General features: G+C 45.9%; 1 protein-coding gene across 18 annotated transcripts in view; it reads right to left on the minus strand.

The window, feature by feature from the left end:
• MAP2 (microtubule associated protein 2) overlaps positions 1 to 21,688 on the minus strand; it is a 252,875-nt gene that overhangs the window by 54,308 nt on the left and 176,879 nt on the right. For all 18 annotated transcript variants that reach the window (XM_051787743.1, XM_051787741.1, XM_051787760.1 and 15 more), the window contains one exon: positions 19,288 to 19,573. In XM_051787743.1, the coding sequence (XP_051643703.1) occupies positions 19,288 to 19,549 (262 nt within the window). In that variant the 5' untranslated portion in view covers positions 19,550 to 19,573. The remainder of the gene's footprint in view (positions 1 to 19,287; positions 19,574 to 21,688) is intronic.

Raw genomic sequence — 21,688 nt, forward strand, 5'->3', positions numbered from 1 at the left:
CCCCTTTTAAGGCTGCCACTCATAGCCTTATTGAAACAGTAGGTCTGAGTAGCACGCAGAGGAATTGTAGTGGGTAACAGTTTTTTTGTGGGATGGGCTCTTGGGTCCCCATCTCGGACATGGGCTTGGCTCCCAGCTGTCACTCTTGCTGTGCTTGGAGCAGGGAAGGGGACTTGCATGGAGCCGGCTCAGGCCTGACAGACCCGGGTGCCATGGGAGCCAGGCTATGATCTTCCTCACCACCCTCAAGGTGTGGCACAGCCAAGAGGGGCTGAGGAACGGGGTGCTCTGGTGACCACAGGGCAGCAGTGGGACCACTGAAGGAGCAAATACTTTGAAACTGAGAAGCTGTGTCTCATCTTGGCTCCAGACCCACTCAAAGGTACAGTGAAATGTCATCAGGCATACAGCTGCATGTGGGAATAAACAAAGAGGCTTCCTGCCCTATAGGCAGTTCAGGTACCTTTGATCCAACACATCAAGTTCTTAAGGGCTGATCCAGCAGAACCATGGACAAAATAATTTGGAGAAAAAGGGTCTCTTGTTCTTATCTGCATATTAGCCCACTGTCACTTAGTCATCAGTAGTATATTCCTCTTTCTCAGCCAAACTCAGTGCAAATAAACCCCCTCAATTTCCAGCTCTATCCAAGTGCTGGTTGAGAGCTGTTCCCAATGCAGTCACAGCTGAGTCTCAGGGAAGGCCACAAGCTGCATGGTCACAGCCCACCAGCTGCTCTGCTGGGCACACACCTGAGAACAGAACGAAACCTCAGTGCTGCTCCAGCCCCCGCGTGGGGACAGAGGGCTGTGATGACAGATGTCAATACACCCTGCTCCTGTCAGAGCCCCCCCATTAATCATCATCCCGGAGGCAGGAATAAAAGCTCTCTGCTCACCCATTACTGTGTCCTTCAGACAAGGACTGGCCAGGAAGGGCAAGTATATTTAAATCAATGCCCTACATGTAACTTCACAGCAACCATGCTGACAAGGGACACCGTCCATTAGATTAATAATTATTTCTTTTCACAGCTAGTACTCTTACAGATTTCCTTTGTACTTTCAATGTAAAGTTATTCCTCTTTGTTTGTCATTTAGAAAAGCTGATTTTTTTCCCCCCAAACAAACATAGATGTGAGTTACTAGAATTTCACAGCCACGTTTGTCTAAAACCAAAGTGCTAGGTTAATCTTTCTTTTGAACAAACTATTTAATGAGATATTAAAAATCCCCACCCACTGGCAAACAACATTCCTAATTGTTGGTATTTATATCTTACAATTCACTTCCCTCCTGACTGGTCACCTGTAGGGCAGTGACTGCAACAGCTCCACTGGCTCCTGCCAATAGCAACAGAGATAGATGAATATGTCAGAACTACCAAGCAATGAAAAAAATAAGCTGATTTGAAAAACTGTTAACCCCAAAATATATGAATATAAACCTGCCAAGGACATATTCAGACTAGAAATCCAAAGATGCCGCTTTCCTACTGTCAGTGGAGTGAAGTGCTGCAAGCCTTCAACATAGGAGGAAACAAATTAACTGGCTTTGAGATGGGGCTTGATACATTTATGAAAAGGACTACATATGATATAGTTGCCTGCTAGCAGTAGGAGACTGCAAACAGCAGCTCTAGATCTCTCTTCTTCCATTCAACAACATGCCCCTAGTATGAGATCAAACTCCCCTCAGTGGTTAAGTAGATCGAATCGAGCACCATAACCCCATAAATCAAGTCACACATGTGGCCAGTCCTACAGAAAGATAGGGATATTGAAAGAACAGGGATATTGATTTAAAGCCCAGCAATCTTCCCAGCTGCCTTTCCAAGGCCTGCACCTCGTTTTGGGACTTTTTTGAATTTCTCCTGCTTCCACAGCTGCTGGATGCTGGGGATGCTTCTCAGCACCTCTTGGTTCCTTCCTCTTGTGAGAAACACAGAACAGACACTTCCCAGACCCTCCTAGACTCTCACATGGTGCTGCTGCTGCAGAGCAGTGGACTGGACGCAAATCTGGAATCTTTACAAGCCCTGACAGCTCCCTGTGTTGTGAGGCACAAGCAGCCTGCAAAGAACAAGGGAAAACCTGGAGAACGAACCTGCAGCTTGGCCTATCCTCTTCCTGCAAGCACGAGGTGTCCTCCCCACGCCCGTGGTGAGCTGCAGCACCCTGCACGGGTGGGACATAAACTGCTCTTCCATACAGCATCCTTGGATACCTGAGACACCCCTGTCCAGATGCTGCCTTTTCAGAGCAGGAAAGAGTGTTGCCCCAACAGCTTTGGTGAGCACGGAGAACAGAGCTCAGAGCTCACAGAGTCTCACAGCTCCAGGAGACCCCGTGCCAATTCCTGCCACCACTTTACACCTGGAGGATGTGACACATGGCCCTCCTGTCAAAATTTCCGTGAATCTATTAATGACAACACCACTGACAAAAGCAACATCATCAAGTCTATACTGTTAGCTCAGGTGAACAAATCAAGACTCAACAAGGAAGACTGTTAAGAGAATAAATTTTTTAAGCTTATTTTTACATGAAAAATTTAAGAAAAGGCTCCCATGAATTTCTGATATAGAATATGCAAATGTAAACCAGATTTAGTACCCTGGAGCAAAGGTACCAAGGGAAACCCACTTGGGGAACTGCTTTCTATCAGCCAAGCAACCCTTCTCCTAGCAAGGTAAGACCGATCCCTATCAAAAATGATCTCTTTTGTTACAGAATTTATACTTGTTCCCATCTAGCCTGGTTCTCTGGTGCAACTGAGCTCTCCGAGGCTGGAAGACAGTTCCCACTCTCTCAGCTCTCTTCCTGAGGTAATTTCCTTGGGACAAAGACAATGTTCCACAGGGAGATATGTCTGGGGGTGAAAGGTTGCCTCCTGAAAAGTGGAGATTTCAATTTCATGCTATGCAAAATAAGTAAATAAAAATACAAATGGCCTCTGGGCTTGTGCTTTATTTTTGTTTGTTTTGTTTTGTTTGGCAGGGTTTTTTAATGGAGAAAGGCTTCTGAACACTCTGCTGATGGATATTTTGGGTGACACAGGAGGCACGGGCAGTTCACCAGAAGAGCAGTGCTTTTGCTATACATGGCTGCTGCAAAAGGACAGACATTTCTGTACTAATGGACACTATAAATAGCAGATCCAATGGGTAAGTCAAATCCTCACAGGGCAGCTATTGAGACTTTTCATAGTTTCCTCATGGTTCAGTTAAAGTTCAAGGAAGCCTAATGATACAGAACAAAAAAAAAAAAAAAAAGAAAAAGGAGACTTAGCCAGCCTGGATGCCAGGCAAATTCTTCACAGCCTAAAAGCTCTGGATTCATTAGACATAGTTTTGCTTGTAGATATTTTGTTTCACTCTTTCCCTTTTCCCCCTTTTCCTTCTTTTCCCCTCTTTCCCTGTGATTCTACTTTGTGCAACAAAAATGGCACTAACATATTAAAAGTAACATCAAATAGATGCATTTCTTAAAGGCACAAGAACCTTGGCCTCACGTTATACTCCAGCAGAACGAAGAATAGCAACATGCCTTTCCTTTGTATTTTGCAGAGAGTAAAATGCTGCTCCTTTTTAGCAAGATGTCATCTGCTTGTGATACAGGACACAGAGAGAGCTTCAAAGTTTGATTTCAAGGAATGCAGTACCCAAAAGTACAGGCAGTCCTTGGATGTGATGTCCATAATGGAGAGGAGATATTGTGGAAGACTCTCAGCACGAGCTCTTCAAAGCCCCTTGACAAGGTGAGGCCAGAAGCTGGCACAGAGGGACAGTGCTTCTGCTGCTCCCTTGAAGGTTCTCACTTCAGCCCAAGCTCCGACAGGGCTGTCGGGTCAGCTCTGCCCAGCTGCTGCCAGTGCCATGACTGCTCCCTGGCAGGAACAGAGGACTCTGCCCTGCTGGGAGGGCAGACACCTGTCTGGGGCACTATACTAATTTAAAACCAAAGTTAAAACTCTAACAAGTAAGCACTCTGTGCTCCTGGTTTTGGAAGTAGGCCCAATTCTTCTATAAACCCCAGCCCCCAAAACACTGAATCAGGAGCTCTGGAATCTCCCTGCCCCACAGGTAACTCAGGGACATAAACTCTTTCAGAGCATTGGGATGCACAGGGCATGCTGAAACAGCTGCTGATGGTATGGGGAGCTGCAGCCTTTCCTCTTGGCTGTGTTTAGAAGACCTGCTGCATCCAAAGGCTGCTCCCCTCCTCACAAGCAAACTCGAGCTGCCCAATCCTCGCCCCAGCTGCTCTGGCATGGACATTTAAACTGCAGTGGCATCATACAGACACTCCCTCCAGACACCTGAGCCCCCCTTTACTGACAGAGACTCAAGCAGGGGCAGTTAAATGGGGTTACATGCCAAAGCATGGCTAGAGCAGAGCCCAGGATATGGGATCAGATCCTGCACAAGGCCAAGATGTCATTTCAAATCCCTCCTTCATTTCTTATTGATGCTGCTGCAGTTGTCAATGGACTGCAGATGTCTCCACTGGCACCTGAATCCATTACCTACAGTACTTTCATTTCCCAGGAACCCTTTCCAGTCCATTAACTTTTCTAATGGACAGGTCTACCAGCCCCAGAGACAGATTTACAGATGGTGGCAAGAGTCTTTTATAAAAGGTGTCTGAGCTTTCACCAAATATCTCCAGAAAAAAAACAGGCAACTATAAAGGCAAGAGCAAAAATCAGATCTGTGACACACCTCTGCAGTGATGTGTGGTGTCTGTTCCTTTTGTGCCCTTTAAATGGTTTTCCTTCAGCCTCTGGCACTTCTTCCTCTTTCTCTTCCTAACTACCATGACCTCAGGCTCCATGAAGAAGCTGAATTTCTCAAGAATACCACTTCCTAGATCAAACTAGTTGGGCTTAGCTGTTTGCCTCTGACAGCCCTCATGCAGCAGTGCCTTTTATCTTCTCTCTCTTCCCTACCCCTCTATGCAATGCTTTATGATTATTTTGAGGACTGTTTTTGACAAGAGACACTGCCTATGGGCAGAGCTCACAGCACCTCCCTGCCTTGCAGGTACCTGACCCGGCACTGCCTCAAGTAACCTGCTGGCAGAGGAACCAGGGCTGGTACAGCTCACCCTGGGAAACAGCCTGCTCGTCACCCCAGGTAACAGTGTCAGTGATTTCTCAGGCCAGCGTTGCTTCAGTCAGAGCAGATTTTATCTCCCCAGCTCTCCCTCTCCTTTTGTGCCTGTAGCTGCCTGTATTCCATTACTGCCATTCAGCCAGATCACTCAGCCCACCTATCTACCACTTCTTCCCACTTGAGAACCCATTTCACAGCAACAGGGACAACTCCTCCTAAAAGGAAAATGCATTTCACATCCCCACAATTTCACCAGGACACTCTTCCCAGCCTGGAGCAGCACCACCCCTCCCTCTTTCTGGCAACATCTCTATCCGATGCCACTATGGTGGCAGCAGACCTTGAGTTTGCCATAGCCAAGGAAGGTGCCATCTGGTCTCTGTAAAGCACAACTCGTTTAAGGCATAAACAAAGTTAAACGTGCTGGAACTGCACGGCACAACAAACGTTCCAGGAGAAAACCAAAGGAAAGGGATGACAGGAAGGAGGGACAGAAAAGAGGAGACTGAAAATTGTGTCAAAACTTCTCATGCATTCACAGACACCTACCAAGAAAATTAAAAGTCAGCTCGGCTAAAGCAAACCGTAATTAATGCTCCTGGAGCACTGAGGCTAAAGCGGGGTTTAAAGAAAGTTGCAATCAGATGGAAAGGATAAAATAATATGTTTCATTAATTTTGCTACATTTTAGGGAAGGAACACAGGCAGAGCACAGCAAAAGGATTATCTACATGTGTGCTTGCAGAATTGGGAAAACAAAGCAATTTCAGTCAAAATGTGCCTGTCAAAATTCTCAGCGGGGTGCAGAGCAGTTTCCAAGGTAACCAGCACTAATTGTTGGCACAGTGGAAGCCAGTCAACAACAAAAGCACAGAGCAACCTGCACAGCTTAGTGCAAAAAGGAAAGATACGAAGGGGCTGTTTGCTATCTTTGACAATTTGAAAAGCAAACAGGACCTATGGATTTTTTTCCCGCGGGGTACTGCAATTCCAAGTGCAGCAAGGCTATAAACCAAATAGCTATTCGATTTGTTTAGAGGCATTAGCTAGTCCCCTAAGGACAGGCCCTGAATTCATGCTCAGCTCTCCTGGAAGCTGATGGATGACTTGTTTCAGTCAAGACTGCTGAAACGTTGAGGCAAAAGACCCAGGTGTCACCCAGTGACATTTGTGGAGGAAAAAACAAAGATACAGGCTGGACTTAATCACTGGGATAATGACAACTCTACGTCCTGCCTTTTTGCACTTGGATTAAAAGAGAAATGCACAACAGCAATCAAAGCAGTATGATTAAGTTATATAAACCCCAAATAATGCCAATAGATTAGTGCTTGCAACTGAAGAAAAAAAGCAGTGACATAGCTTTACAGAATTCAAATACTGGCTTTCAAATGGCTTTTGTGAGTGTAAATATTTTGCTGTAAGTAGATCCTTGATCTGGATGCTGGCAATATCAACAGCAATTGGCAGGAGGTATGAAGGCAAATAATAGGAACATCAGCTTTTAAATTAAATGCAACCACAACACAACTGACAAGTATCATTTCCCTAATAAACTCAGTGACTTCAAGCTACTACAGCATCAATGAGATTAATTTAATCACCAGGATTCACCAGCTGACCAACAGAACAGGTCAAAAAAGGCTTGTGTTTTGAGAAAGAAAGAACTTTGACTGAATCCCCAAGGTATAAACATTCAGATTACCTTAAGGGAAAGATGTACTGCGGTCACTATGTGAGAAGAGCATGAAGAGGTGAGGTACAGCTGAGTACCTGACACAGCAGTTTCACACCCTGCTGAGCCACACGGCAAAGAGCTTAGGCCTCTCTGCTTTGGTATTCAAAAGTCCCTCCTATGTTCTCTTTAACCTCTAGATTGTAAATCTGATCCACCATTACCCAGCCCCTTAAAACTCCAGGACCTGATTCTGGAGGTTTTTTCCAACCTTAGTGATTCCATGATTCTTATGCTATCTGCATTACAGCAGAGTAAATCTGGTACACAACTGGTGTCAGACTGGCTGTGCTCTGGTGCAAACAGGAGGCTGGAGGGTGCCTTTCCCATGCCCCCTGGGCTGTTGTGCAGCATTTGGGGAAGCAGCAGGGAAGCTCAGGCTGCCTGTCCTTGGATTGCTTCCACACATTCTGTGTGTGATTGACAAAACTGCCCTGACTGCACTTTCCTGATCACCTTCTTCACTGAGAGAGCTGCTCACATAGTCCAAATCTCCAAGGCACACGGTGGCAAAATCCAAAGTGACTCGTGCTAGGAGCCATTCAGAAAGCTACAGTGAGTCCCCTCCTGTGGCTCCCCAGCACGTTCATTAGGCAGTGGCCTGTGCCAAGCTGTCTGGCAGTTGTAGAACAGAACACCAAGGGATCAGTCTCTTCCCCAGCCCCCCTCGAAAGATGTAAGTCTGTTAAAAAGCAGCCATACAAATGTCAGAACAATAAAGCAACGCTTTAGAAATGAGCCCTCATTACTGCAAATACTTGCTCTCTGTGCATCCCCTGAGTCACATCTTCTTAAGTCTATTGCCTGGAACAAAATATTTACTGTCAGCATTTCCCAGCCAAGTCAGAAGTGGGAAAAGCTATCTGTTCGGTTTTGTCTGATGCATGGGCAACACAATTTAGAGTTAGCACGCAATATTGAAGCAGACAACACCAGACCCTCAGCCAGGGCAATGCAGTGAGGTCCCACTGCCTTGCCTAGGACTTGGTATCAGCTCAAAACAACACCTGCACATATAAAGCGGCTCTATCTATCTTTTCCTAAAATATGAATTCCCTCGGACTCACGCAGAAAAAATCACTTTGACTTCAAAACAAAGAACCATATATTTAATCCTTTGTCTGTGAGTAAATATATGTAATGGGTAACTCATTTTAACTCACTTTTAAATCAGTATTTATTTTTAACTTAAGTACAAGTTAACATTTTAAACAGTCTTTTAAGAACCTCTATAGAAGTCAGTGGAGCTTCAGCCACTTACAGCAAGAGGTGACATGTCCCTTAAAATTCATTTTTAGCTCCTTCTGAGATTGTATTAAACACTTTTTTTTAAAGTTTTTTAAACACAGTGTTTTCTGTGATCTTTTTTTTCAAAAATTCAAAGCATGCTATATAAACTCTGCTGGATTTAAGTTTAAAATTAACATTAACCTGTGCACACACTCTGTGGGATTTAGTTGTGCCCAGTCAGGAGGACTGAAGATCACTGCCAATGCCAACAGAATGCTGGTTTAACCTGTCAGGGGATATTTAACACACATAAAATGCAGCAATGTTGTGCCCTGTTCACCTTCAGGCTCACACTGCTGGCCCAGCTCTGCAATGCAGAAGCAGCTTCATGGCTTATCTCTTCCCAGCCCTGCTTCCCAGCCCTACCCAGCCCCAGAACCAAAGCAGGTGTGATTCTCCTGACTCCTGAGAACAGTGTGCCGTGCTTCCAAAGGAGTGCATGCAGTGTCTCCACAGAGAGGCAGAGCAGAACAGGCCCGCAGCACATACAAATTAATTCAGTCCCACGGGGGCTGTGGCGTGGATAGATGTTCAGAGCAGTTCTCAGCCAAGCTCAGCAGTTCTGCCATCTCTCCCCCTCTCTTCTAGCACTGTCCCAGCAGAAAGGGGCCTTGTCTCTGACCAGGACTCATCCCTGAATGCTCATACAGCCTGCTCCCATCCACTGCCTCCCCACCCTTGGACACCATCAGCTCACACCTCAGCCTGTGCAATGTGATCAGGAAAAAGATCTGTGCACCTACTCTTGAAGAAGGGAGATGTGAGAGATGCACACAAAAGCCCTCAGTGCATCTTTTGTGCCCACCCATGCACTGGCACAGGTTGCCCAGAGAAGCTGTGGTTGCCCCATCCCTGGCAGTGTTCAAGGCCAGGCTGGATGGAGCTCTGAGCAGCCTGATCTAGTGGAAGGTCATGGCAGGGGGTTCAGAACTAGATGATCTTTAAGGTCCCTTTCAATCCAGGCTATTCTATAACTCTGATCTTCTGAACTACCTGTTCCACTTCCTCTGACAAAGCTGCCTTCTCTGGGCACTCTAACACCTGCAAGCTTCTGCAGCCCCAGTGCTGGAGACATCCAGGTGCTGTGGGGAGAGCTGAGGCCAGGGCTGGAGGTCCCTGCAGCCACCAAGAGAGCTGCATCCAGAAGCAGAGCTCCCAAGAGTACTGCAAATGAGGAGCGGCTGTGGAAATTCCAGGTCACAGAGGAGCTACACTGGATGGCTGAGACAAAGTTGAGAGTAGATATGAAGAAAAAAAGAAAAAAGCTAGAGACAACGTGAGAAAAGAGGAAGAGAAGGAAGAGCTGACAGAGCAATTGGTGAGAAGGACAATATATTCTTAAACAGAAAGAAAGAATGACAGGGAAAGGAAAGAGAAAGCAATTAATGGACAGGAACAACTAAGGATTATTTTCCTTTACAGCTCACCACCAACCTGTGCAGGCTGTCCTACCCTAGATGTGGCACATACTCTGAATTTGGGGTAAAAAGCAACAGTCACAGATAATCCTTCTCCCTCTTCTGACATGTGGTGCAAAGCTGTGGATGAAAACAATTTGAGTACATCAGTCAGACTGTCGTATCTACACAGCACTGGCAGCATGGGCCGAGGACCTGACTGCAAATCAGTTTATCCAAAGTGCCATAGGCTAGATGGGTTGCTGGGAGCTGTACCAAACTGATCATTTATCACCACGAATTAGTCTCAAGGAAAGAAACAGGAACAAAAAGTGAAATACCTGGAGTTTGTTTTCACCTTTGTTTGTTTGTTTCCCAAAACACACAGTGCCCTCCAAGGGAAACCTATTCCCATGAACTATTCAATCAACTCAGTCTTGAGTGAAAATGACTCTCTGGGAAGCAGCTAACAGGTTTTTCTGCCCTGAAGCTAATGATATCTCACAGTTATTTTCCATACATTGCATGCAACTAAAACTAAAGTTTTGAACAGGTATTTTCCACACATGGCAGGAGATCCCTCACATGATCTAATGTACAGAGCTGGGGTGCCCAGAGTTTCCTGCACTTTTTGCATGCCACAAGGAATGCCTCAGTACTAACAAAACCCTGAGAAAGAACCAAAACTGCATTTCTAAATCATCACTTCAGAAGAGGTTTTCCAAGCACCACTGACTCTGTTTTGCAGTCAGTCTGTAGAAAAAGTAAATGCTTTGCTCAGCATCTCTCAAGGAACAGCTGTAAACACCAGTACAAAGACCTCTCACTTTGAGTCTTGCCTTTGAATTTCCAGATCAGCCTTTGGTAAGGGCAAGCACTGGATCATCAGTGCTCATCTGTCAGCTAATGCCAGCCATTTCATGCTGATTTCCATCCCTTCAGCTGGCAAAGGCAAAAAAAAAAAATCTGTATTAATTACCATTACAAGGTCTGAATTTAAAGTGAGCTGTTAATCCACCAGTAGAAACACCACAAAACAAAAAACCCAAACCAAACACCAGTACATGTCGAGTTTTGCTGTCCTTACCCAGGATATGAATATAGCAAGAGAAGAGATGATTTTTTCTCTATATCGTAACCTCACAGATTAAAACAGCAAAAAGACAGAGTTCTCCCTTGCTTCCTTCTAATATTTCCTTTGAGTTTCACTCAAATTAAAACCCAGATTGCCTTTGTTTTTCAATCTTAATACAGAGTAGCTCATCAGAGTGAGTCAAACCAAGAAATTTGCATATATATCTCTCTCATACTTGTATTTTGCACAGAAAATATGCCCCAAAGTAATATTTCCTTTCCATTTCCATGAAAGTTGTGCCTCAGTGAGGACTGTCGAGTGAGGTCTCCAGCAGAAAGTGCTTCTAGTCTCTTCCCTGTCTCCCTTAACCTTGAGAAGCAAATGCTAGAGGAAAGGAGGAAAAAAAATTAAATCCTCCTTTCCTTTGTCAGCCAGCCTGGCTGTGGCTCAGAGCCGTCACAGGGAGCCAGTGCACTCCTGAATACTAAATAAGCTCCCAGGCTACATACTTTCTCTCAGTGGAGATTAATAAGAGATCTCACTCCGTGTGGGGCCATGTTGGCATGGCAACAGGGAAAAAAAGGAATCAGCAATGCCTGGCACTCCTTGCAGGAGCAGCAGACTTCGTGGGACTCTGGTTTTTGTGAGCCATGTGAGGGTACCCACCTCCTCTCCACCAAAGGTTAAACCTGTGCCCAGTGAGGAAGGGCCTGTGTCCAGCCCATGTGGTGGCAGGACCTGCCTCCATCAGATGGGACCTGGGGACACCTCGTGCCGGGCTAACTTGTCCTTAGCCAAGGCTGGAATGTCCACCAGGCACACACCTCAGCTTCCACAGGGAGGGATCTGTGAAGCACAGGGCTGACCAAGTTAATGACCACACTTCCAGGCACAGGGCAAGGGCCTGGAAATTTGGCCGGCAGTGCCCACCAGCACGTCCCAGGCTGTCACCTAAGAAACTGCTGCTTCCCTTTCAAGGTTACTCTGGAGGAGAAGTTGCCATTTCAGCTCTGCATGGAACAAGAGCAGCTGTGTGTCTGCAAAAAAAGGCTCTGTTGTTTAGTAACGAACCTTCCTCCTAATCTTCCTGCCCCCTGGATCAAAACTGGAAAGGATTATTATATGCTGGCACAGTCCCCAGCAATACCACCTTCCAGCTGCAATCACAGAGACCTCTGCCCAGTACCAAACATTGTCCAGTGCTCCTGCATGTCCTTTATGTCGCCATCCTGGGGATGGAGATCACAATGACTTCCCTGTAGACGTGACAGGGATGAACCACTGAAGTGCTTTGTCTCCACCTCTCTGCAAGGGGTAGAGCTGAGCCCAGCCCTGCACAGGACCATGCCACCTGTCCGTGGCTCTGCCATAGCCCTCCTGGCTGACCTGGGGTAAGTCTGTTCAGACCCGGGTGCCGTTTCTCCTGGCTTTTACAAGTCCTGTCTACTTTATGTAATTCATAAACGCACAAGCTGCCTCCTACCACACACCACACACTTCATACACCGAAAAGAACTTCAGCACAACAGAAGTGGCCTCTGGACACAAATGCCCCACCAGTCACTCTTCTGATGCCAGCGCTGGAGGGTCAAGGTCTGACCAGCAAAGTCTGCATTTACAGCCCCCATCAGACCAGGCAGCAAAACACAGATGGCAAGGAAGGGCGACAGAGGCAAGCAGACAACAGGGAGACAAAAGTAGAAAATTTAACATCCAGGATGCATTCTATGTCTGACAGGATACTCATCCTTCAGCAGCAATAGCTATCCTGGCTACAGCAGCCCCCCAAGAATGGCTGCAGGTGTTTTCAAAAGGCAACTTCAATAAATGGTGCTCATGGAGCATGATCTGAATCACCAGCGCAGTTGGAACAACATGTTATGAAAGATATTTCCTCCACAGCCCAGCCTCACTGCTCCTCGTTGCATTCTGAGGTTGTTATCGATTACGTTTTCTGGGAATGCTGATGGCACCAAGCGAACGCTGGTTGCCAGGCCAACACACTCTCACTTCTTAAGGAAGCACAGTTGCTTGTGCAATTCCCTCTCAGGATGCTCATTTGTAACAAGAAAATACCAAAGTGAATTGAACCACCAGGGAGCCCAAAGGAAAGGGCTAGTTGAGGTCTTCTCTTGGCCAGATGCAGTGCTGATGTGGTGCCATACAGGAGCTGACTGTGATGGTGTTACTGCACCCGGGCTGAGATACGGCTTTCAAAGCGAATCTGAAGGACACACTCCCAGGGGAGCTTAGGGATAAGAGAGACTGATGTTCTCTGAGTGTCTGACTCCCAGCCATGGGAGTCAACAGCACCTGCTCACTTGGGTTATCTCACACCACTCCTTTTCAAGCAATAATTGTTGCATGTTTGCTCTGCCCGAAACTGTGTCAGACCCTCTAACTCCTACCAATACTTTTCTATCACTGATTTCTGAAGTCCCAAGAGGAGGTGGGAGGGCAGAACTAGCCCCTCGGGGAAGTTATGGTTGGACAAAACACGTTGTCTTACTGGATTTAGTGATTAATAGGGCCAGCCACAGAAAAACCCACAGCAGTTATCAAATATTTTAGAATCAGGAAGAACATAACTGTGGGTAGGGGATGTGTGATGGAATTTCTGTGCCTTCATTCTCGGTCCTCTGCAGAAGGACAACTGAGAATGACCTCTACAGTGAGCTTAACAGAGCATGGTAAAAGTCCCAGCATTTTTTAGTAGTGCCCCAGAGGGGCTTTGCAGCCTCCACCTATGCTGTCTTCAGCAACATAATTTGAACATGTCTGTAATATTCCAGTAATAAGTCCAAGAAAATGACACTTGCACTACGCTTCACACAGAGAAGAAAAGTTTCAGAAGCCCGGTATGTTCATCTGTATCTAAATTGGCAGAATGATGGTGCACAGTAATTACTGTCACATTTCCTGGGCAAAGGGAGGGAGATCAAAATGCCTAATTAACAGCTTCTTTCCCATGGGAGCCATCAATGACATGGTAAGATGCCTTCTTTCAGCTCTGCAAAATAAATAACAGAAATGGGACAAACCCAGCAGACACACTCAGCTCTCAGTGTCAATGATTTTTCTCCTTCTGCATCGCTCAAGACATGTGGCTTGCTGAAAATGCACATCTGACAACAAGGGTGGGAATCTCCTTTTGGAAAAAGGCATTCAGGGAGCTTGTTGGGGGGGCTCTGGTAACTCTAGGAGGGCTTGGGCAGCAGCAGGACAGCCAGTGTGAACAGGCAAACTAAGAGGAAATCACTGACAAAGAAGTCCTTTTAGAAAGAAAGACTAAAAAGGTCTCTGTACAATGAAGGCCTGTTTGTATGTTTACTGGCAGTGCCATCAGAATACTATCACTTGTATGGAAAGAGAGAGAAAGGAAAAGGAGATTAAACGAGATGTCACTAGAGGGGGAACAAACAATTAGCACTCCATGGGACCAGGCTGTGAGTCAGTGCATATCAGCCTGGAGAGGCTGTCGTGTTTGGTGACCCCATCCACGGTGCTGCAATCCTGCTTCACTACAGCTCCAGGCCCAGCCCTGGGGGCTGAGGGTCCTGAGCCGCCACAGCTACACACCACAATGATCTCCTGACAGTGCAGTGGTGTTGAGGGCTGTGAACAGGATCCTCTTCACCTGGAGATTGGCTACTGCCATGCAAGGCTATGGGATACACACTGTTTCCTTGACTCACAGCCAGGTGGTTGAAACAAGCACAATCCCTACCTTCAACATGGTTTTTTTGCATAGTCAACCTAAAGGGACTCCCCACCTCTGCTCAAGCATTACTGGCTATGCCAGGGAAGTCCTTCAGGCTGGCATTCCCCACAGCTTATTAAAATATGCTTATTTAAAAAGTAGTTGGTCACAGGTATAAATTTGTTGCAGATGTCCATTTAGTCCATCTAAACAAAGCCTAAAACAAAGAGCTTTATCAGAATAAATTACATCCAAAGCTGAAATGTGATTTGTCCTTTCGCACTTTTCTCTTTGGTTGTTCCCTGCAGACTGTGCCATTCCTGATGTCTGGATCCCCTCCTCTCTGGGGTAATATCTGCCATCATGCAAAAAGCTGTGTTGCCTCTGGATGAACAAATAAAAGTGAACCTCTATTGTCCTTACCTTGTCTTCCAAGTTTTTCCTTTTTTCCCTGCCAGTTCCTGCCCCTGCTTTGCTCCCTCACAGCTTTCACCTCACCAGCTCTCAGCCCTTCACCTCTCTCAGCTCTCCTGCTGATGAGTATGTTCCCCCAAATTCCTCAATCCCTTACTCCTCCCTCAGCTCAGTACTGCCACTTCTTCATTCCTTCTCATAGGTCTAAGAGCTCCCCCTATTTCTGTTTCACTCACAGTCTAACACACACCAGTCTCTGGGTTCCCCCAGCCACCAAAAATCCAAGCCTCTCCGGTGGATCTGTTACAAGCTCCTTCTCACCCACCTTTCCCATGACTCAAGAGCCAGGAGAGCTCAACCTGCATCTGCTGTGCTGTGTCAGGAAGCCAGCTACAGTTTTCTACAGACTCTTTGCATCCCACATAGTTTGGGTACCCTGCCAATTAATGAAGGGTTCAGTTTGCCACTCTGGTAGGACATGTTACTGTCCTGAACATTGTCTGACACCAGGACACAGACACTGTCCTGAGGTTCTGGTAACAGGATTTTCGGAAATGCTTGCCCTTTATTGTCAAAAAAATAATTCATCAAATAACTGTGCGGGCAATCCAAGACCCCTCCGATTACAAACCTGAGTTTGCCATATAATAAAGAAAGCACTTAATCAGTTGAGTCACTGTACATAAAGACATATTGCAGAAGAGGGTTCACAATGCATCTAACTACTTTTGTCCCTAATTACATAAATTTGACAGGTTAGTCACTACATTACTGAAAAGAAAAAACAGATGCATTTTTAGTGTAAAACCACAAACCTTTGCAGCTTGATGTTCCCTGCAATTCAAATAAGATGGATTGTGTTGAATTGCTGGTTCCCAGAGCAGTGCAGATGCACACTGCAATGCATCTATATTGCTTCTCACTGTTTCCTCCCAGTTAGCTGACCATGACTTTACAGTAAGCAAAGAAAAGGCTGCCACTCTCATGTTTCATTACAAGTCTACTACATCCTGTGCTCTACCATGGGGTTCAACCCAGAGCTTTCCCTGTCAGCCCACTTCAGAGTGAGTTTCTGAGGATTACACTATCACGCCCCCTTTGTAGCACACATCTCATGTGACATGAAAAGGTTTGGCTGGACAAAACCTACAGATCTCATCCTCTACTCTCAATAATTCCAGAATCCTCATCAAAGATGCTGTGTGTATGCAAGTGAGAAGGGACATGGGCAGGCACGTACCAGGAAGAGCACATTGTAAACTCGGTGAGTCTTGGGCTGTGGGATGCTGCAGAGTGCACCGAAGGCAAGGTGCCTTCAGGAGCATGGCAGGAACAGCAGGGGACTTGTGGCTGGCAGAGGCACAGGGCTGAGCTGGTCTGCCAAGGGCAGCCCAAGTATATACAGAAATGTGTATGCACAAATGCATATAAAAAGGAATAACTGCTTTACTGCCCTTACTTATATCACATCCCTAACAGACTCCTGTGTGCTATGCCAAAAAAACCAGTCTACTCTCTTTGACTTTGGTGGCTGCCGGATCAGGCCCTGAGGCTGCCCTGTCCACAGTGCTGTGCACTCTCCCACGTTCCCATCGCCCATTTTAAAGGAGGGTATTGATGTGTCTCCATAATGCAGCCATTACCAGCACGATACCGAGACAGATCAATCACAGGCAACACAACAGCCAGATTCAGAGGATTCCAAAAATTGAGGTCAGACTCAGTAACTCTTAGACAGATGCCCAAGAGAGAGACACATACACACAGAGAGGCAAATTTTAACTGTGCAAACCTAAAAATGTCACTTACAGTGATGGATTGGATGTGTTTTGGCAAGAACTGTTACTTCCTCCCCCGTTACCACCCCATGCCTCTGCATTAGTGTTGGCATAAGGTGCCTTTGTCTCGGTGGCCTGACTCTAACCTTTCCCTTAACACGCAGCCCTCCAATTTCCCTGCAAATGGGTGTCCTGCTGCTTTGCTGTGCCCTGAAGGGACTATTGCAGAATACCTCTCCCTAGGAGAAGCCCATTTTGTGGCTAAATCCCAGCTCCTGGGTCAGTCAGGTGCTGAGGACCTTTCTTAGGTGAAGTGTACCAGGGATGTGGTGATGGATGGCTGCCTGGGAAACACAACCCCTGAAACAGCGCTCTGCTGTGCATGAGCTGGTTGTTGCAGCTGCTGGAGATTTATGGACTCTGACATGAAGGCTGAGAAGCCAAAGATTTTCCTAGGTTACACTGTTGGACTTGCACCAGGGAAAATAAAATCCCTGTAAATCCACTCGACCCCACAGTTTGGCTTAGTTATCTCCATCGACCTTGGCTTCCTGCGCATTTTCTTCTCAGCTGTCTGGAGTCAGTAAGCCACTACAATGATTAAATGATTCACGTTATTGACAACTATGTGTGACAGAGTGGCATTTAAAAACCCTTCCTGATACAACACCCCACTGCAATTAAAATTTGCAAGCAGACTAACACAGCAAAGAAGACTGAATTTGGTGGTGAATGACAATCTTCATTTCATGATCAAATTCTCAGTCAAACACCAAAAATCTAAACATCTGGCTTCACGAGGCATTGAGCACATCCAGCTAGTAAATACTACTGTGAAGTGGCAATACATGCTTTGGTCCCTTCTTCACTATTATCACTTCTACTGCTACAGGTTTCTCCTTCGAAAAGAGAAAAATTATTCAAAATATATCTTAAGTATCCTAAGATGGTTTACATTGCATTCATTAAATGTGGACTTAGCCAATGTGTGAGTGTGCAATGCACAAGTTTCCAGAGAGCTAGGAATTCATGCATGAAGGCAAGCAGTTCTAGGGACTTTTCTGCTGCTCAAGCACAAAGATGCCAGGAGATAGTCTATATTCAGACTTCCAAACAAAAGCTGTATGTACTGACAGTAAGTCCCCACACCAGAGATCTTGCCATCTGAGCAGATAGTGACAAAAAAGCAGGGGAGGAGGAAATGAGGCCACAAAGTGGTGGCTGAAGCAAATTTCACCCAGATCAAGAGTAATCTTGTTCCCTTGGCAAGTGTGTGTCTCCAGTCCTGCTGCCTGCCCTAGACCATACTGCCTCATTTTGTCTTGTTCTGCTGTTTAACCACTTGCCTCAAAAAGCAATGTGAAAATACACTACTATAATGCCCACTGATGGTCAGTAGTGGATTCCTGCCTCCTCTCACCTGTTAGCTGCAAACTTCATTAAATGTTCAGATCTCTCTCTGAGCATCACTCAGAACCTGAGCTTGAGAGAGCCTGAGAAGAGCATTCTCTCCTCCCTTTCTATGGATAGGAAATTTCTCTTCATCCTGTAAAGCTATTCCCACTTCTGTGCATGTATGAGGGGATTTGTCCACATTGTGAAAAATTTGTGGCAAAGATGAGAAATGCACTCAATCCTCCCCTGGCTCACATCAACCCCTAAGAATTGCAGCATCTTACCTCTCTTGCTTATTTGCTGAGCATAAAGTTGGGTTACAGCACAGAGACAAGACCTTGTTATTATCCCCAGTCATCAACAGTGTGTTCACCTGAAACCTCACACAGGATTTCTTCTACCTTTGGCTTTCAAATTTTGGCTATCCACAAGAAAAGATTTTAAATCTAAACTCATTGACTTTTAGCAGAGATCTCCACTTCCAGCACAGTTGCTTATGAAATGACTGTAGGGTCCAAGAGCCTTAAAATTCTCCAGCTGCTGAGAGATTATGCATAGCATCACCAAATGCTGTCAACAGCTAAAAAACACTGCTAGAAAGATCTCTTTAGCATGCATGAACGGATGCATCAAGGGTGGTTGTGTCTGTACAAGAGAAATTCTTTCACTGTGCATTTGGAGTTTAAAGTGGGAACTCTGCACGGAGAGAATTAGTATTTACTTCTAAAACAGGAAACTTGCTTTGCATATTTCATTTTGACACAGTCACACTTGTCTTTTATTTCTGCAAATAACAAGCTGCATCCCAAAAAACTCAAATAGCTTACAAACAGACAAAGTCCCAGTGAGAATCTAGTGAGACATGGTTAGGCAAGGATGAATAAATGCTGATGCTGAATTGTGGTGCTCCCGGTGAGACTGAGCAATGCATTATTCTGCAAATAGTATGTGGTTTCAAGGTGGTGTTACTTGTGAGCAGTACCAGAATCCATCCTTCATGCACTCACAAATACACGACAGCTGGGCAGTCTCCTACTCCCTCCTAGCCCAGAGGAGCTGAGCACCTGGTCTACACCAGTCTGTTCTCTCATCCCTAGAGAGATGACCCTGTCCCATTGACCAAGATGGACTAAGGCACTGTCATGCCTTTCCTGAAGCCTTCTCAGAGCCCTGCCCAGGATCCTGGGTAAGGATACAAGTTGTGCAAGCCTAGGTGAAGGTGCAGCCCTTACTGTGATGAGCTAGTGCCCTTCCAAAGCACATGCTCCCTCATGCCAACTCCCCCAAGCCCCTGTGCACACTTGGCTCCACCTAATGTTTCCCTCTGGAGAAATATCCCATGGTGTGCAGAGCCCCATGTTCTGCAGCAGGGCATCAAGGTGCATTACCTGCGGTCTCCCTGTCCCCGGTCGACAGCTCCCCATTGATCCCGTTCTCTTTGGTCTGAGCATACGTCCCCAGCTGCTCGTGGCCGCCCAGTCTCGGCTCCTCATCCTCTCGGTAGGGAAATCCATTGGCACTTCTGACCAGTCCAGCACCTGAACCACCCTGATCCTTAATTTCAGGTGAATGTGGGTGTGAAGAAGCCTCTGTTAGCTGACCTGAAGTCCAGTGCGGTGCCTTGGCTTCGTCCTTCCTATCCTCCGCCATGGTTCCTTGCCTTCACCGCTTGGCCTGTAATGACATGAGCAGGAGAGATCAGCTCCAAGGGGGTGACCAGCAGGCAGGGACCAGGTGCAACACAGTCATGTTACTAGCAGTGCTCCTGGTAAATTCGTGTCCCGCAGATAAGGGAGAGTTTAAATGCAGAAGTGACTCTGTGTGTTTGTCCAAGTCAATAGTGAACTAATTTAAGCCCAAAAGAAAACACCAGCAGTAAAAATTATGGATCAAGTCCACCCTGACTCTCATATGCCTTGCAATTATTAGCCCCAGTTTCTCAAGGGCTGTCGTTAATCTGATCTGAACTCATTAATTACAGTCAAATGTCGACCCACTTAACAAGAAGTGAATCTGTCATCACAGTGCAACGACACCTTCCTGGGGCAACGAAGGGAAGAACACTGCAACTGCTAAAAGAAGTGAAGCTGGTGTTGCAGTTGCAGAGGGCGGGTGCTCGTCAAGCACAGAAGGACAAGGCAACGTGTCCTCTGCAGCACGAGCAATCTGCCACTTCCCAGGACAGAAGCCACATTGAGAACATGCACTGGGTTCCTGAACATATGTGCTGATTGACCCTCTTTACATCCCCTCTTACTTGCTGTTTTGTGAACATTCACACTCACTCCCTTTTGTGGGGAACCGTTGTTTCTCACACAAGCATTTGCATTCTCTTATGACTATCAGTATTTATACACAAACAAAACTAATCATTATTTGCTGCTTCACATATATTTCATTCCTGTTCATTAGCTCTCATTTATCCAAGCCAGGAAAAGAAGTCACTGCACAAGCCACAGGCTTTGGATACTCCTCGCAGATAAACGTAGCAATAGCTCCTCAATATGCAAACCTAGTAAGGCAATAAATCATAATTTGTGTTTTGATGATAAGATAATCTCTGCGAGGGAGAGGAAGGCTTGCCCTGAGCTAGCTACTTCAAAGTGAAAACCAGCATGCCTTTTCCAAAAGCACTTGCTACCTCTCTTTTTCCTGGGAGAAGAAAAACACATAAAAGAAATCAGCTGAACGCAGTCAACCAGCCACGTTATCGCAGAGGCTGAGCAGTCTAGAAAAGAAGGCACAAACTGGATACTGCACATATTCTGCAGACATTTATCCACAAAGTCGGGTCAGTTTGCAGAAAACCTCTGAACATAAGAAAAAGCTATTGTTATTTGCCAGAGAATCATTCACAAGTGATAACTCAAACCTTTCTGATTAGGTATTGTTATTTAATAATAATGGCTTCCAAAGCTACTTCAACTTTAAAAAAAAAAAAAAAACAAAACACGGTGAATCACAAAAATTAGATGTCATTCACAATATGTGACTCAAACTGTAGTTCCATACCAAAAAGGACTAATAACTCTTTTGCCTCCTGGTGAGATCATATTGTTTTGGGAAGCATAGCTTTGCCTGCTCTCACCCTGGCCCAGCCCCATTCCCTGGGAATAACTACATGCATTAGGACTGCAGAAGCAGGTGAAACTTGCTCTGAGCTGTAATGAAAACAGTGGGCCGAGCAGTATCACAAAGCAAGGAGACATGGCTCAATCAGCCACAGAAAGAGTAAACATGCTCCACACCCCTTTGCCTTCCCCACCTCCTTTATCCTGATAGGACATTCATCAGTGAGATATTCTGCACGTACAGCCAGAGCCTTAAAGCAGCCATCTCACATCATACCAGGAAAGCTGATGGTGTTATTATGAAGGACAGAGTCTGAGCTGAGCAAATACCCTCTCCTACATACCCTCTGCATCTAGGTCTGTTTACTATATGACACTAGAGAATATTTGCTGATCAGAGCCTTCCCAAAACATGAGGCCATGGGACAAATGTCTCCCTTTGACTAGGAATGAGTAGCACACATCCAAAGCCACCAACATCTGGGATCTGAGGACAGAACAGAGCCTGTTCTGGGAAAAAAAAATGAGACATTCTCATTTATGTCCCTTGAGGAAGCTCAGGAAAAAAAAAAAAAAAACACACAAAAAACCCCAAAACCCAAACAAACAAAAAACCCAAGCCCTAACTCAAAGCTTCCCTCACCAACCCAAGTGTGATTGACAGCAAGCCCCAAGAGCAGGATGAACCTGCCCATCAGCTTCAGCAGTTCTGTCCCTG

Source organism: Manacus candei, unplaced genomic scaffold (assembly GCF_025592945.1).
Source record: "Manacus candei isolate 608988 ecotype Guabito, Panama unplaced genomic scaffold, ASM2559294v1 h1tg000023l, whole genome shotgun sequence".
In the NCBI taxonomy this organism is placed as follows: domain Eukaryota; kingdom Metazoa; phylum Chordata; class Aves; order Passeriformes; family Pipridae; genus Manacus; species Manacus candei.